This window comes from Piliocolobus tephrosceles, chromosome 6 (assembly GCF_002776525.5).
Source record: "Piliocolobus tephrosceles isolate RC106 chromosome 6, ASM277652v3, whole genome shotgun sequence".
Classification (NCBI taxonomy): domain Eukaryota; kingdom Metazoa; phylum Chordata; class Mammalia; order Primates; family Cercopithecidae; genus Piliocolobus; species Piliocolobus tephrosceles.
The window spans coordinates 2439911-2454589 of NC_045439.1; the positions used below are offsets into that span (position 1 = coordinate 2439911).

Sequence of the window (14679 nt, forward strand, 5' to 3'; positions counted from 1 at the left end):
GCTCTGTCACCCAGGCTGGAGTGCAGTGGCGCGATCTTGGCTCACTGCAAGCTCGGCTTCCCAGGTTCCCGCCATTCTCCTGCCTCAGCCTCCAGAGTAGCTGGGACTACAGGCGCCCGCCACCATGCCTGATTAACTTCTTTTTGTATTTTTAGTAGAGACAGCGTTTCACCGTGTTAGCCAGGATGGTCTCGATCTCCTGACCTCGTGATCTGCCTGCCTCGGCCTCCCAAAGTGCTGGGATTACAGGCTTGAGCCACCACGCCCGGCCTAGTCGCTTTATTTTAACAAACATTTCCTATTTCCTATGTGGCTACTCCACAGCAGATGCTATATGAATGTCTCGATGGATAATGATGAACAAGACAGATAAAGCCCTACCCTCAATAGCTCACGGTTTAGAAGAGGCAGAATGATAAGCAGCTGTCCTGAGACACAAATGCCATAACTGAAGAGGCACAGGGAGTTGTGGGTTGGCACTGAAAGGTGTGGACGGCTTCCCAGATGACGTGAAATCAAAGCACCAGAAGGTGCATCTGATCACAATGGATGTGTTGATGAGGGATATTTCAGGCAGAATAAAGAGTGTGAGAACCCATGTGAGACAGAGCATGTTTCACATAAGAAACTGAAAGACAGGGCCGGGCGCGGTGGCTCAAGCCTGTAATCCCAGCACTTTGGGAGGCCGAGACGGGCGGATCACGAGGTCAGGAGTTCGAGACCATCCTGGCTAACACGGTGAAACCCCATCTCTACTAAATAATACAAAAAGCTAGCCGGGCGAGGTGGCGGGCGCCTGTAGTCCCAGCTACTCGGGAGGCTGAGGCAGGAGAATGGCGTAAACCCGGGAGGTGGAGCTTGCAGTGAGCTGAGATCTGGCCACTGCACTCCAGCCTGGGCGACAGAGCGAGACTCCGTCTCAAAAAAAAAAAAAAAAAGAAACTGAAAGACAGTATGTGGGATAGAGATGTGTAGAGGGGGCTGGGGAGATGGTCAGGGCCATCTCCCCACAAGTACACAAATGACTGTACTTGAGAAGTTTGAGTTTTCATTGTAAGAGCAATGGGAAGCCACTGAAGACTTATTCAAGCAGAGAAATGACCATCTTATTTGTGTTTCCTTAAAAGACCATTCTGTGTGCAGTGTAGAAAACATACATGGGAAGAAGAGGCACTAGAAACAGAGAAGAATAGGTAAGAAAGTAGTGTCAGAATCAACTATGAGATAATGATGGTCTGGCCTTGGATAGTGTAACGGGGCACAAAAGCATGAGCTTAAGAGATATTTAGAACACAGCAGCAAAAGGACTTGGTGACTGAGTGGGTAGTATAGGAGAGTAAGGTACCTGAGGGACATTAGTCACCTGAAAGAGAAGTGAACATTCATGTTTATAGGCTTTGAACCTGCTGCACCCAAGTGATGTTCATATGAAGATACACTTTGCTCAGCTGGGTCCTGGATCCCAGAAGAGTGCTCTGGCCGCAGGAATGGATTTGGGGCCATCAGCATACAGTTGGCTGCTAGAGCTGAGAGTGAATGTGAATGCTCTAGGGGTGGGTGTAGAGAACAAGCAAGTCAATGACAATCACGTGAGGGGAGAGCGAAGATGAGTGCCAAGTTAAGACACAGAATCTAGGAAATGTTTAGAGAAATATGGTTATGAAGGGGAAGAGAGAAAAAGTGTGTATCTGGAAGGGGAACAGGGATGGCTTTTTAGTTTAAAAAAAAAAAAGGCAGACTTGAGCATGTGTAAATGCTGCTGGTGAAAGGCAAGTAGAGAGGGAGAGCGAATAAACAAATGGAGAGAAAACAGGCATCAGACAGAGCACAGCCCCCAGAGGGAATCAGGACCCAGAGCTCAGAGCAGAAGCACCCCACTCTCCTGTAACAGGATGGAAAGAAGTGATGGATGTGGGTAGGTGAAGGTAGGTTTGAGGGTCTGGTAGAAAATGAGAGTTTCTGCCTGGTGTTTCTATTTTCTCTATGTGATACGAAACCTCATCCTATGCCAGAGTGAGGGCAGAGGCTGAGGACCTTGAAAGAGGTCTCAAACGGGCACTGCTGTTAACAGGAGAGAATGCTGATGAAAACAGCAGAAATGAATGCCGGGTGGCACGGAGGATGCTGTGGGTGTGACCATCCATTTCTGGAGGCCCCATTTGTTTGGCTGTGTGATCTGTTTGGCTGTGTGATTTGTTTGGCTGTGTGATGACCGTCCTCCAGAGGTCAGCCACCAGTCACCTTCACTGAAATGTAAAATACTCTCGATAAACTTTATTTTTCTTTATTTTTAATGCTCTTTCCCATAACTTGATTAAGAGGATTCAATTATTGTGGGATTTTAAAAAATGTTAGTAAGTCTAATCTACACCTCATTTGTGTAATGACCACTGAGAGAACTGCACACATACAGACAGAGCATACACTGAGAGTGAGGCACTTCTATTCACCTTGAGGTCTCGATGTACGATCCGTTTCTGATGGCAGTATTGAACTGCAGACACAATCTGAATAGGAGAGACACAGAGTCAGTCATTACTAGTGCAGATTCGTAATTAAAATGAAAATAACTTTGTTAATGTTCACACATAGAATACTCAGTAGGCACTTGAATGTCCATGTGGATTTCTAAAAACAATTTTCCTATGCCTTGAACTTTCCAGTCTGGAGAAATTTAGGGGTGAGGGCAAAAACAAACAGGTGAGGATGTTCTTCTGTTTTCTACCGTTTTAACTGAAGTCTCTTTTTGGAACCTATCCATTGACATTCCATTTATTATGTAGTGCCAGGACCCAACAAACTGACTGGATCTGGAGGACCCTGGCTGCCCCAGGCCCAGATGGCTCTGGTGCAACCTCTTCTTTTTTTTTTTTGACAGAGTCTTGTTCTGTCACCCAGGCTGGAGTGCAATGGCGTGATCTTGGCTCACTGCAACCTCCCTCTCCCGGGTTCAAGCAGTTCTCCTGCCTCAGCCTCCTGAGTAGCTGGGATTACAAGTGTGTGCCACCATGCCTGGCTAATTTTGTATTTTCAGTAGAGACGGGGTTTCACCACGTTGGTCAGGCTGGTCTCAAACTCCTGACCTCAGGTGATCTGCCCGCCTCAGCCTCCCAAAGTGCTGGGATTACAGGCATGAGCCACTGTGCCTGGCCTGGTGCAACCTTTCCATATCCATAGAGTCAACTTCAAACCAAACCAGTGGTCAGAGAGTTGCCCATACCCAGGTGTTAATCCAGGTTAATCCATACCTGGATTAATCTTTTCTCAAAGAGGTCAAAGGATTACTCTTCTGTAAGTGCCCTTCTCAGCCTGTTCCCTGCAACAGTCTTTCTTCTAACTAATGTGGATTATGGAGAGCAAAAGTTAGTTAACTTCTCTGAGGGTCAGTTTCCTCTTCCTTTATTAAAATGGAGGAATGAATGTTGTAACGTATGTGAACTATGAAAACTACTACGTGCACATGCACTATTAAGGATTCCTCCCACTTTCAGCAAACAGTATGCTTTCATTTACTCAACTTGCAATCATGCCTATGATTAAACAATTGTTTTACTGAAATTTCACACTTACTGGTCACTTAAAAAAAGTCTTCTAATATTAAAGCTTTATATGCTCATTGTAGAAATTTCAGGAAATACAGAAAAGTCTATACAAATATATTCCTGCATTACCACTAAGTAGATGTAACATCTCTTGTTATTTTGTTGCACTTGCATCTAGTCTTTTCTTTGATATTCTGCATGTATATTTAGACACATATGATTACATACACACAAAACTGAGGTTATAATAAAAATACTGTTAGTTCCTCCAAATCATCATCAACACTTAGCTGTACGCCCCATGGACCCATCCATGGACATAAAATCTCAGAGGGCTGTACAATATTTTGGTTCAGAATAAGCAGCAAGGAAAAGTTAAACTGGTGTTAGGATGAGATGGTAACAAAAATCAGCACTTTCATTATTTAAAATTAACATTCAGAATATCAGACCCACTTATAATTAACTAAAGGTACAAAAATTCCAATGCCAAAACACGGGTTTTAAAGCATCTGTTACTTTGGATTTATCACTATTGTTCTATTCTGTCAGCATGAAAACTGGAAAAGTAAAATAGTTTTGTTTTCCCAAAACAAAGTAATAGTTTTGTCACCTAGGATACAGGTAAATTTTAATCTTTTCCCTTTTCTCATTCAGAATTTATATTAGTTTTTCCTCATATTGAGATTTCTCTTATAGTTTATTTTCAAATTCTGCTTTTGAATCAGATTTGATGATTTCCTGCCCTTTCTCAAAGAGATCAAAGGATTCCTCTCTCTTTTTAGCTCCAAAACAGCTCAAAGCTAACCTGATGCCACAAAAAGCTGAAAAGACTCAACTTGAACCTACTGCTTTTTTTGCATTCTATCAGCAGCTAGAAATGTTGATTGCTAGTAGATGTTATCTAGGTTGAACTATGAATGTTAGCCTAATTCACTTTCAATCATACATAAAAGAGCATCAAAGAATCAATATCACCAGCCCACCAAGAAAGAGGTAAGTAAAAAAGATGGAGCTGGAAATCTACTCTTTTTTCTCGGAAAAGAACAAGAGCGCAACCAAAAAAGTAAAACAGCATAAGCAGTAACTAGGATGGGCTTGGTGAAGGAAGCAGGAAGGGGAAAACCCATCTGGTGATGAATATGGAAAAGGGATCACACACAGTGTACTTTGTGTGTGGCATACCTTCCTTTTTGTCATAAATAGAAAAACTTTTTTTTACTTAGTCAAAGTAATGATGACTTATAAGCTCCTAGAAAGCACAGAAATTGAGGCCGAGCGCGATGGCTCACGTCTGTAATCCCAGCGTTTTGGGAGGCTGAGGAGGTCAGATACTTGAGATCAAGAGTTCGAGACCAGCCTGGCCAACAGTGGTGAAACCCCGTCTCTACTAAAATTACCAAAAAAAGAAAAAAAATTAGCTGGGCGTGGTGGTGCACACTTGTAATCCCAGCTACTCGGAAGGCTGAGGCAGGAGAATCATTTGAACCTGGGAGGTGGAGGCTGCAGTGAGCTGAGATCATGCCACTGCACTCCAGCCTTGGTGACAGAGGGAGACTCCATCTCAAAAAACAAAAACAAAGAAACCACAGCATTTGAAACAGAAAAGTAGAAACACCAATATCATGCGTATCCTTCCAAGTCTAATGGAGTTGTCTTAGGCAAATACCATGGAAGAAGGGGTCAATTCTAAAGCACTCTAAATCAGTTTGCTAACTGTAAAAACACATACATACAAAACATCTTTTCTAGTGCAACTAATAGGCTCCACAAACAAAGGCTTCAGAATTTCTGCAGGGAATTTACAATAAAAATTGGAGTAATTGCCTCAAGATTTAGGTTAGTAAGCTCTTGCTGGGTGACATCAGTCCCTTCCTCATAGTCAATAAGCGATCTTCACATACATGTTTGCAAGTCAGATTCATCTAAGCAGGAAGGAATGTAAGTTGTATGAGGCAAAAAAATTTTACCTTTTAGGTGACCAATTTATAAAAATTAAGAGTACAGTTATGGAAAGAGCCAAACAGACTTTTTTCTAATAAAAATCTGAATTTCCTTTCACAGACCACACAATCAAATGATATTAGAATTGCAAAGAACTATGGAATTCATCAAGTATAATTTTTTTTTATAGCTTTAAAAACAGGATCAGAGAAGTTAAATGATAGCCAAAGTTGATTTTTACTTTGGTTTTAGTGCATTTGAATTCAAAGTACCATTAGTATTTAAGCAACAGCCAAATATAAGCAACGTTTATAAGAAACTTAGTAAGTCCTATCACTTACAAATGTAAACATCAGACTAAGCAAATCAAAGGAGACTTGAACTTTAATAGTCTGTCCATCTTGACAACCTTGTATATGAATAAAACAAAATATAAAGGTTCTGAGGGAAATGAGGCTACAACTCCATTTCAATGTAGACCTTGTGAGAATATAGAGTTAATTTAAAAGCAGTGAAGCACTGCTCCTGTCCTTCATCTAAATAAGGGGTTGGCAAATTATGGCCTCTAGTTACATCCGGCCTATCCCTGTTTTTGTAAATAAAGTTTTGTTGGAACACAGTCATGTTCATTCATTTGGTACTGTCTACAGCTGCTACTTGTTTTTTTTCGAGATGGAGTCTCACTCTGTCACCCAGGCTGAAGTGCAATGGCGTGATCTTGGCTCACTACAACTTTGGTCTCCCAGGTTCAAGTGATTCTCCTGCCTCAGCCTCTCCAGTAGCTGGGATTACAGGCTCCTGCCATCATGCCCGGCTAATGTTTGTGTTTTTGTAGAGACAGGGTTTCACTATGTTAACCAGGCTGGTCTTGAAGTCCTGACCTCAAGCGATCCATCCACCTCGGCCTCCCAAAGTGCTGGGATTACAGGCATCAGCCACAGCACCCAGCCTACGACTGCTTCTAAGCTACAACAGGAGAGTTAAATAGTTGCGACAGAGACAGTGTGGTCCACAAAGCCTAAAATGTTCACTATCGGGCCCTTTACAGAAGTTTGCTGATTCCCAGTCTAGATAATAGCACAATATAATGACTGCAAATCTGAGTTTTGGGGTCAGAGGGTTTAGAGGGTTTGGGACTCTTGAGTCTATGGCAGGTCTCCTACTTGAAAGGCAATTCTGGGACCTGCCTGGGCAATACAGTGAGACCCCGTTCTCCACAGTAAGTGGGGGGGGGGGGGGGGGGAGAAAGGCAATTCTGGGCAAGTTATTTAATCTTCCCATGTCTCAGTTATCTTATTTTTTTAGCAAATGGGTATAACACAAGGCGGTTGTAAGATTTACATTAATGTTGGTAAAGTACTTATCTCAGTGTGTGGCACGGTCAATCAGTAACAGTAATTATTATTAATAAAGACAGGAGAGTTAAGTAACCTGTATGCTTAAAACCTGCTTATTAAAACCCATGTCTCTTTAAATAGCAGAGTAAAAACAAAGCAAGAAGTAAAGTTACCAATTAACAGTTTGAGTTACACTTGGTCTTGGTTTATGTCAGACACAGCTAATAATGAATTTTGGGGTTCTGACACTCTGCTTGCTAAAAACTCTGAAATGGTTTTAATTAATGTAATCACAGGCATTTTTGAAAGGCTCTAGATTTTGAAGGCTCAACTGTAGAAAGGGAAGGTTAAGTATAAGACTAATGCTCCCACTACAAAGCTAGGAACAGAACCAAGGCTGTCTCCAGCACAGTGCCTCAGGTATGAAAAGCACTTCATAAATTTTTGTTGAATTCAATGGTCAACCCCTGCCATCCAACAGGCCTTATAAGCATTTATGGAGGCAAACACTTGTTTGCTTCAGGGTTTAAGTGAGACAAATTATCAAATTAACAAAGTAAAGACACATTAATTCATACCTGTCTAAATTTAGCTCTTGCTTCTTTTTCCTTCATCCTGCCATGTGCAACCAAATAGTCAAATACTTCACCTACAGGTGAGAGAAATAAAAGTAAGTAGAAATCCTACTTCTGAGCATTAATTTTCCCATAAATTGATCATGTTTCACTTTTAGCAATGCTCTAATTTTTAAATATAGATATAAAGTTAGCCAGAAATATGTGGAATTTGACCTAAGCTGGCTTTAAGTTTAACTACAGGCATTTAAATTCACCAACAAAATCTTTAAGCTGGAGAAAAGCCTTAAAATTAAATTCCCTATGCTTAAATTATAAAACTCTTATTTTAAAGAGCGTTTTCAATAGGTTTTAATAAAAACTAAGCAATGAAAACAGAAAATTAAAATGGATGAAGTTATTTGTGTTAGAAGAGGACATCCTCACTGCGGGATTATGACAAAGCATTTCCTGAATATATTCATTCATTCAACAAATATTTACTGAATGTCTGCTAACTGCAAGGCACTGTTCTAGGTAGGCTCTGTGGAAATGCAGCAGTGAACACAAGATCCTTTTCCTCACAGAGTTTACATTCTAGTTGGGGGAGGGGGCAATAAATGAATAAACATATAGTGTATAAGAGGACAGTAAGTGCTGTGGAGAAAAAGTAGAAGAGACAGACAAGTGAGCCTGTGCATGCACACACTTGTGTTTGCTGACTGCTTGAGGGTGTGGACAATGTAGTTATCTGGGGTAAGATTCTATAGTAGTAAGAGAAACATCAAGAAGGCTGGAGAAATGTGAATGAGGGGAAGAGGGTAGTTCATGAGGCTAGGAAGAGTCCTGTAGGCTGTGGTGAGGACTCTGGCTCTACTATAAGTGAGACGAGAAGCAGAGATGAAATGACTGACCTCTTAAAAGGATCACTGGCTGCTAGCGGGGAAGAGGCTTCCAATGATGGGAAGGGACAGGAAGACCAACCGGGAGATCAGTACAATAATCAAACCAATCATGAAAGTGACAGGGACTAGAGTGGGAAGCACAGTGGTGGTGAGAAGTGGGAGCTCAGGATACAAGGAGGTGAAGCCAACAGAACTAGCTAATGCACACCTAGGTAGCAGTTTACACAATATTAATTCCTTGGGAAAGAAAGGTGACACTTCAAGGAATGTATTATTAGCACTGTCAAGTGCTTATCAAGGTAGAATAAAGAATCACCATCTCTGAAATCAATAAAGAATCCTAATTTAGAAAATTAGATATAGGCCGGGCGCAGTGGCTCACGTCTGTAATCCCAGCACTTTGGGAGGCTGAGACGGGCGGATCACGTGGTCAGGAGATCGAGACCATCCTGGCTAACAACGTGAAACCCTGTCTCTACTAAAAAAAATACAAAAAATTAGCCAGGCGAGGCGGCGGGCACCCGTAGTCCCAGCTACTGGGGAGGCTGAGGCAGGAGAACGGCGTGAACGTGGGAGGCGAAGCTTGCAGTGAGCCGAAACTGCACCACTGCATTGCATTCCAGCCTGGGCAACAGAGCAAGACTCCGTCTCAAAAAAAAAAAAAAAATTAGATACAAAGTATTTTCGGGAAAGAAACATCTTTATTTCATATAAAAAAGGAATACATCCACCAGCTTAGTGAAAATATTAAACTATTTTGATACTTGAAAGTCATTATGAATTACACAATTATCTCTGACTCTGAAACTCTTATTAACCCTAACTCTGAAAGAACAAATTTTACATAATGAATGGTCATAAATATTTTCATGTTATTACTTGATTGCATAATGATCTTTTTTTCTGAGAGAGAGAAAGAGTTGTGCTGTCGCCCAGGCTGGAGTGCAGTGGCCTGATCTTGGCTCACTGCAACCTCTGCCTCCCATGTTCAAGCAATTCTGGTGCCTCAGCCTCCTGAGTAGCTGGGATTACAGGCGTGCATCACCACACCCGGCTAATTTTTGTATTTTTAGTAGAGACGGGGGTTTCACCACGTTGGCCAGGCTGGTCTCGAACTCCTGGCCTCAAGTGATCCACCCGTCTTGGCCTCCCAAAGTGCTGGGATTACAGGCACGAGCCACCATGCCCAGCCTGTATAATGATCTTTTAAAAGGCATTACATACTGTTGAGTTTACACAACACAATTCACTTAACTATGATGAATTATGAAGTTAAATGTCAGCTCACTAAAGTGTCAGCATTTTCTATGCGAATGACCTTTCTATTTGCAGAAAAGCACACAATGTCAAAACAAGTGGTTAATAAGCAAAAACAACTAAACATGAGTGAATATCATATAGAAGAGTTTTTACTTAAAAAAATTAAAAGATTAAGCCCACCAACAGTTGTAGAATAACACAGATAAAATCCAAGTCTGTCAATATAATTTTGACAGATTTTTTTCTAAATTTAAATTCAATATAAACCTCTTAAAAGATTTCCGGAACCATATGTCACACTCATAATTACTAAATTACAATTCAGGAGTTCAACTTTTAAACCAGGAATTCAATCCAGATCTTTTTTTCCTTATTAAAAATGTATTAACATTCAGGTTAAGCAGCTGAACTGAAAAACACTTAAGGCTATTTATTAGAGATAAAAGAAGCAAGAAGCAAAGAGTGGCTCTCCTGCCTGGGCAGGGAACAGGTGGCTAGATGGAAGGACACTGACAGGCCAGTTCAGAAAGCCCTTAGTTCTAGTTCAGGTCCTGAAACAAACTAGCTATGGACCCTTTGGCATAGAACAAACTTTCTGAGCTTCGCTTTCATCTGTAAAAATCAGACCGTTGCCCTATAATTTCTACGATTGTTTTCAATTCTAAAATTCTGAGGCTACCAAATCAAAAGGCAGCAGGCTGGGGGGTGGGGGAGATGCAATGGTGGAATGGGTGGCCAATTTAATAAAACTTTTCACAATGTCAAACACATCAACAATAAAACATATGTCCTGGAAATTGTTTTAATAAACAACAAAACACTGTTAAAGAGGCCAGGTGCTGTGGCTCACACCTGTAATTCCAGCAATCTGGGAGGCCAAGGCAGGTGGATCGCTTGAGGTCAGGAGTTCAAGACCAGCCTGGCCAATGTGGCAAAACCTCATCTCTACTTAAATTACAAAAATTAGCCGGGTGTGGTGTACGCCTGTAGTCCCAGCTACTCGGGAACCTGAGGCAGGAGAATCGCTTGAACCCAGGAAGTAGAGGCTGCAGTGAGCCGACATGGCGCCATCGCACTCCAGCCTGGGCAACAGAGCGAGACCCTGTCGCAAATCAAACCAAACCAAACCCAAGGTAATACAGAACCACCACCTTGGATTAAATGATTAAATGCTGTTACAATGCTGCCAAGTGCACTGAGCCCTCAGAGGGGGTTCCTATGCTCACTGTGAAGCTCAGCTCAGCACATGTTACTTGCCAGGTCACATGGCCAATGAGGGCCACTGGCTGGATTCACTCCGTGTCTGTCTTTTCCAGAGCCCATCCTCTTTCTACTAAACCTGGATGCTTCTCAGATGTTTTTGTCTTGCCCCTATAGGAGTAATCTCTGTGACCTGGGTAGCTAAAATAGATGGGAACAGAAAGCCATGACCCACCAACAAACTAGAAATGCGATCTGTCAGAGCACTAGGGATCCAGGCCCAGAGTGCCCACAGTGAGACTTCCCAGACTCCATTTCCTCAGGGGTAAAAGGCCCATCACTCACTGCGTGGCCACAGCATGGAGTCGCTGTGAAGGTCAAAGGAGATCTGGTAAGAGAAAGCACCTTGCACACTGTAGAGGCTGTACGAGAGGGCTATGAACATTACTCTGTGTTGTTTGCCCATAGAAAGTATTAGAACTCCATAAAGCTTTTTGGTCCTGAAATGAACCTTCCCCTCTTTCTACTACTCCTGAAGATTTGAAAATCCCAATGAAATTCCCACACTAGACATATATAAAGTATAAAATACACAGCTCATAATGAGTTAGGAGTATAAAAAAGTGGCATCAGAGGTATGCGTACTACAACTCATTGTTTTCCACAACAGGTTTACAATCTTTTTATTTTCAATGGTAAACTCACTCAAATGAGACTATAATCCAACTTTCTATCTTCAGGTTTTGTAACACGGATCAAAGTGCTAATGATACAACTACTACAGAGTTTAACAGAATGTGTACTCAGTAGTTTATAATTCATAAGTGCAGTCTAATTCTTATCCGTTGAGTATCTGCTGTGTACCAGGCAGTGTGCTAGAGGCAGGGAACACAAAAAGATGAACAAGAAAGCTTCTGCTCTTCACAGACACTGAAACTCACGTGTGGTCCCCAAACTACAAACCCAACCCAATCTCAACCATAAAATACAAATCATTATAAAAGATGGCAGCTATAAACACGCATTTGAGAAAATGTCTATATTTTTACAAAACTGTAGGCAAATAGTTACTAGTCATTAATCTTTAAGGAAACTCTAGTGATGTGTACTGTAACCATCATTTCTGGCCTTAGGGAAGATAGACACCAGCGACATGAAAATCTGGTAAAGAAAAGCATCTAAACTAGAGCAACCACAGCACACATCTGTTTCAAACAGACTAAGCATTCATACGTTTAAATAGCCACATACTCAAGATAAACAAAATGTGGAGCATGTGTCCCACACACACAATGGAGTATTATTCGGCCTTAAAAAGGAATGAAATTCTGACACATGCTATGGCATGGATGAACTTTGAGGACACTATGCTGCATCAATCAGCCAGACACAAAAAGACAAATCCTGTATAACTCTACTTGTATGAGGTTCCAAGAGTAGTCAAATTCATAGAGACAGAAAGGAGAATCGTTGCCAGGGACTGGGAGAAGGAGAAATGGAGAGTTAGTGTTTAATGGGTGTAGAGTTTCGTGTTGGAAAATGAAAACGTTCTGGACACAGGTGGTGGTGAGGACAATGTGAATGTGCTAATGCCACTGAACTGTACACCTGAAAATGACTATAATGATAATTTTAAGTGATGTATGTTTTACCACAAAAAATATCCAGGTATTTAGACATCATCAATTAACAATGCTAATAGTGAAACACTTCATGGCAACCCCTAGAAGTGCTAAGAGTCCGCTTTTCTGACTCTCATCCTAGTGTATTATGGCTCTGGACATTAAATGAGACCTTAATGATGACCCATATGGGCAGTATGGTTGTGTATTTTTTTAAAAGGGAGAAAGAAAAAAACCCAATACATATATAAATGTTCTTACCTCCACTTGCATATTCCATGATTAGGTAGAGTGTTTTTTCAGTTTCAATGACTTCGAATAACTTCACTGGGGGAGAGGAGAGGATACAGAAGAAAAAGAGACAAACGTCTGTATGCACAAACCATGCACATATAAACTGTAACTATGAAAAGCAACCTTTTCCCTGTTAAAGATTTTAATAGCTGGCCCTCTAAAGAATGCTTTTAGGGAATTTTATCAAATATCACAACAACAGAAAAGAGACTATGAAAGCATGGAATTCCATAAAAACAAAGATTATTTCTGAGTGTTGTGTGACTTCCGTATGTGCTCAGCAGTCCAGCAAGGTGCGCCTGAGCTCACTTCCTCTGTCGTCCTCACTGTCCTTCAGCACGTCTGTGTTGGCAGCTGCCCTCCCAGCACCCCAGGAAAAGTGGTCAGCCTGTAGCAACCGCTCAGTTCTACTCTGCTCCAACAACTGCAAATCTAGTTGCTTATGATTATGGCTTTAAGGATGTAATTCTATTTGAGAACTTTATTGCTTGGGAAACTTATGACAACTTTCAAAGAACAAGGTTCCTTTGTTACTTTTCTGATGCCAAAGATGGAAAGAAGTAAGGGATTATACTTCAATTAATTGAGGGGGGGAAAACGCTTTTTTATAAGAATAATTTTCAGTAGGTCAGGGTGATTTTCCTAGAGCAGTATTTTGTTACAGATGGAAATATTTCTATTACTGCTAATTCATAAAACCTTAACACATCAATTAGAAATATATACATTTTTGGCTGGGTACATTGGCTCATGCCTGTAATCCCAGCACTTTGGGAGGCTGACGCAGGTGGATCGCTTCTGCTGAGGAGTTGGACACCAGCCTGGGCAACACGGCAAAATCCCCTCTCTACAAAAAAATGCCAAAAATTAGCTGGGTGTGGTGGCATGCGCCTGTAGTCCCAGTTACTTGGGAGACTGAGGTGGGAGAATGGCGTGAGCCAGGGTGGTGGAGGTTGCAGTGACCTGAGATCATGCCACCGTACTCCAGCCCGGACAACAGAGCTAGGCCCTGTCTCAAAAAAAAAAAAAAAAAAAGAAAAACAAAACAAAACAAAACACACACACACACATTTTAAAAATGAAACTGGAGTAAATCTCTGAAGTTATCAAATCACCATTGTGCATGTCTACTTTATTTTGTTAATATTTACTTTAAAATTAAGTGTACCCAAAAATGGGGGAGGGTATGCTAGTGTTTTATATTTCAGGCAATTTTCTGAGGCTTTAATAGAGTATTAGGCCAAACAAAGTGCCTAACATAGCAGTTGGTAAATGTTTGATGAACTGATGAATAAAGCTATCATACCATTCCCTAGACTCTGATATGTTCGGATTGTGAAGAAAAGCCACTTCAGAAAGTTAAGGCACATGTGTTGCTAAACTGCATAAAAATAAAACCCTCTAATCTTCCAATGAAAATTTGAGTCTTCTGGAAAAACTATTTTAATGCAATAGGAATTTTTTAAAATTTCAATTTATTATCAAATATATGTTGTTTTAAGTACAAAACTCTAATCACATCACAATTTAAGTAATTAAAAGACAAAATAAATACGCTTATGTTAGCTAGTTCTAAGCAACAGTGATAAAGTTTTTTTGTTGGGGGTGGGAGGATGGGTGTGAAAAGTAGGAATTTGAAATCTAGAGTTGGCTAGCTAGCCCCAAAGGATTGAAATGAAAATCAAGGAAACAAGATTTTCTTCCCACTATTATATTCCTTGTGATTTTTTTCTTTAAATCCAACTATGAAGTTGTTCAGTGGTTTTTTCTTCAATCATACTTATTGATTCTAAGTTTTTTTCACATTTTAATTAATATCCCTGATATCAGGATGAAGGCTTGCTAGCATTTCTCTTAGTAGTATATGAAACAAGGAAACAAGGGCACCTTTAAAGTAATGGTGGCTTAGATCTGATGAACTAGGGCATACGCCTTTTGTTAAAAAAGCCGTTCTCTGTAAAAGCCTCCTGCTTCCTGTGGTGGTTGTGTTACTCTTCTATCCCTGCGCCTGATGCGTTCTT

At 41.0% G+C, this 14679-nt stretch overlaps 1 protein-coding gene across 14 annotated transcripts in view; it reads right to left on the reverse strand.

Moving 5' to 3' along the window:
- MARK3 (microtubule affinity regulating kinase 3) overlaps positions 1 to 14679 on the reverse strand; it is a 115371-nt gene that overhangs the window by 38076 nt on the left and 62616 nt on the right. For 10 of the 14 annotated variants that reach the window (XM_023205687.1, XM_023205686.1, XM_023205684.1 and 7 more), the window contains 3 exons: positions 12626 to 12691; positions 7402 to 7472; positions 2451 to 2507 (listed from right to left, as the gene is read on the reverse strand). In XM_023205687.1, coding sequence (XP_023061455.1) covers positions 2451 to 2507; positions 7402 to 7472; positions 12626 to 12691 — 194 coding nt within the window. The remainder of the gene's footprint in view (positions 1 to 2450; positions 2508 to 7401; positions 7473 to 12625; positions 12692 to 14679) is intronic. The other 4 variants (XM_023205695.2, XM_023205696.2, XM_023205688.2 and 1 more) reach the window with 2 other exon arrangements.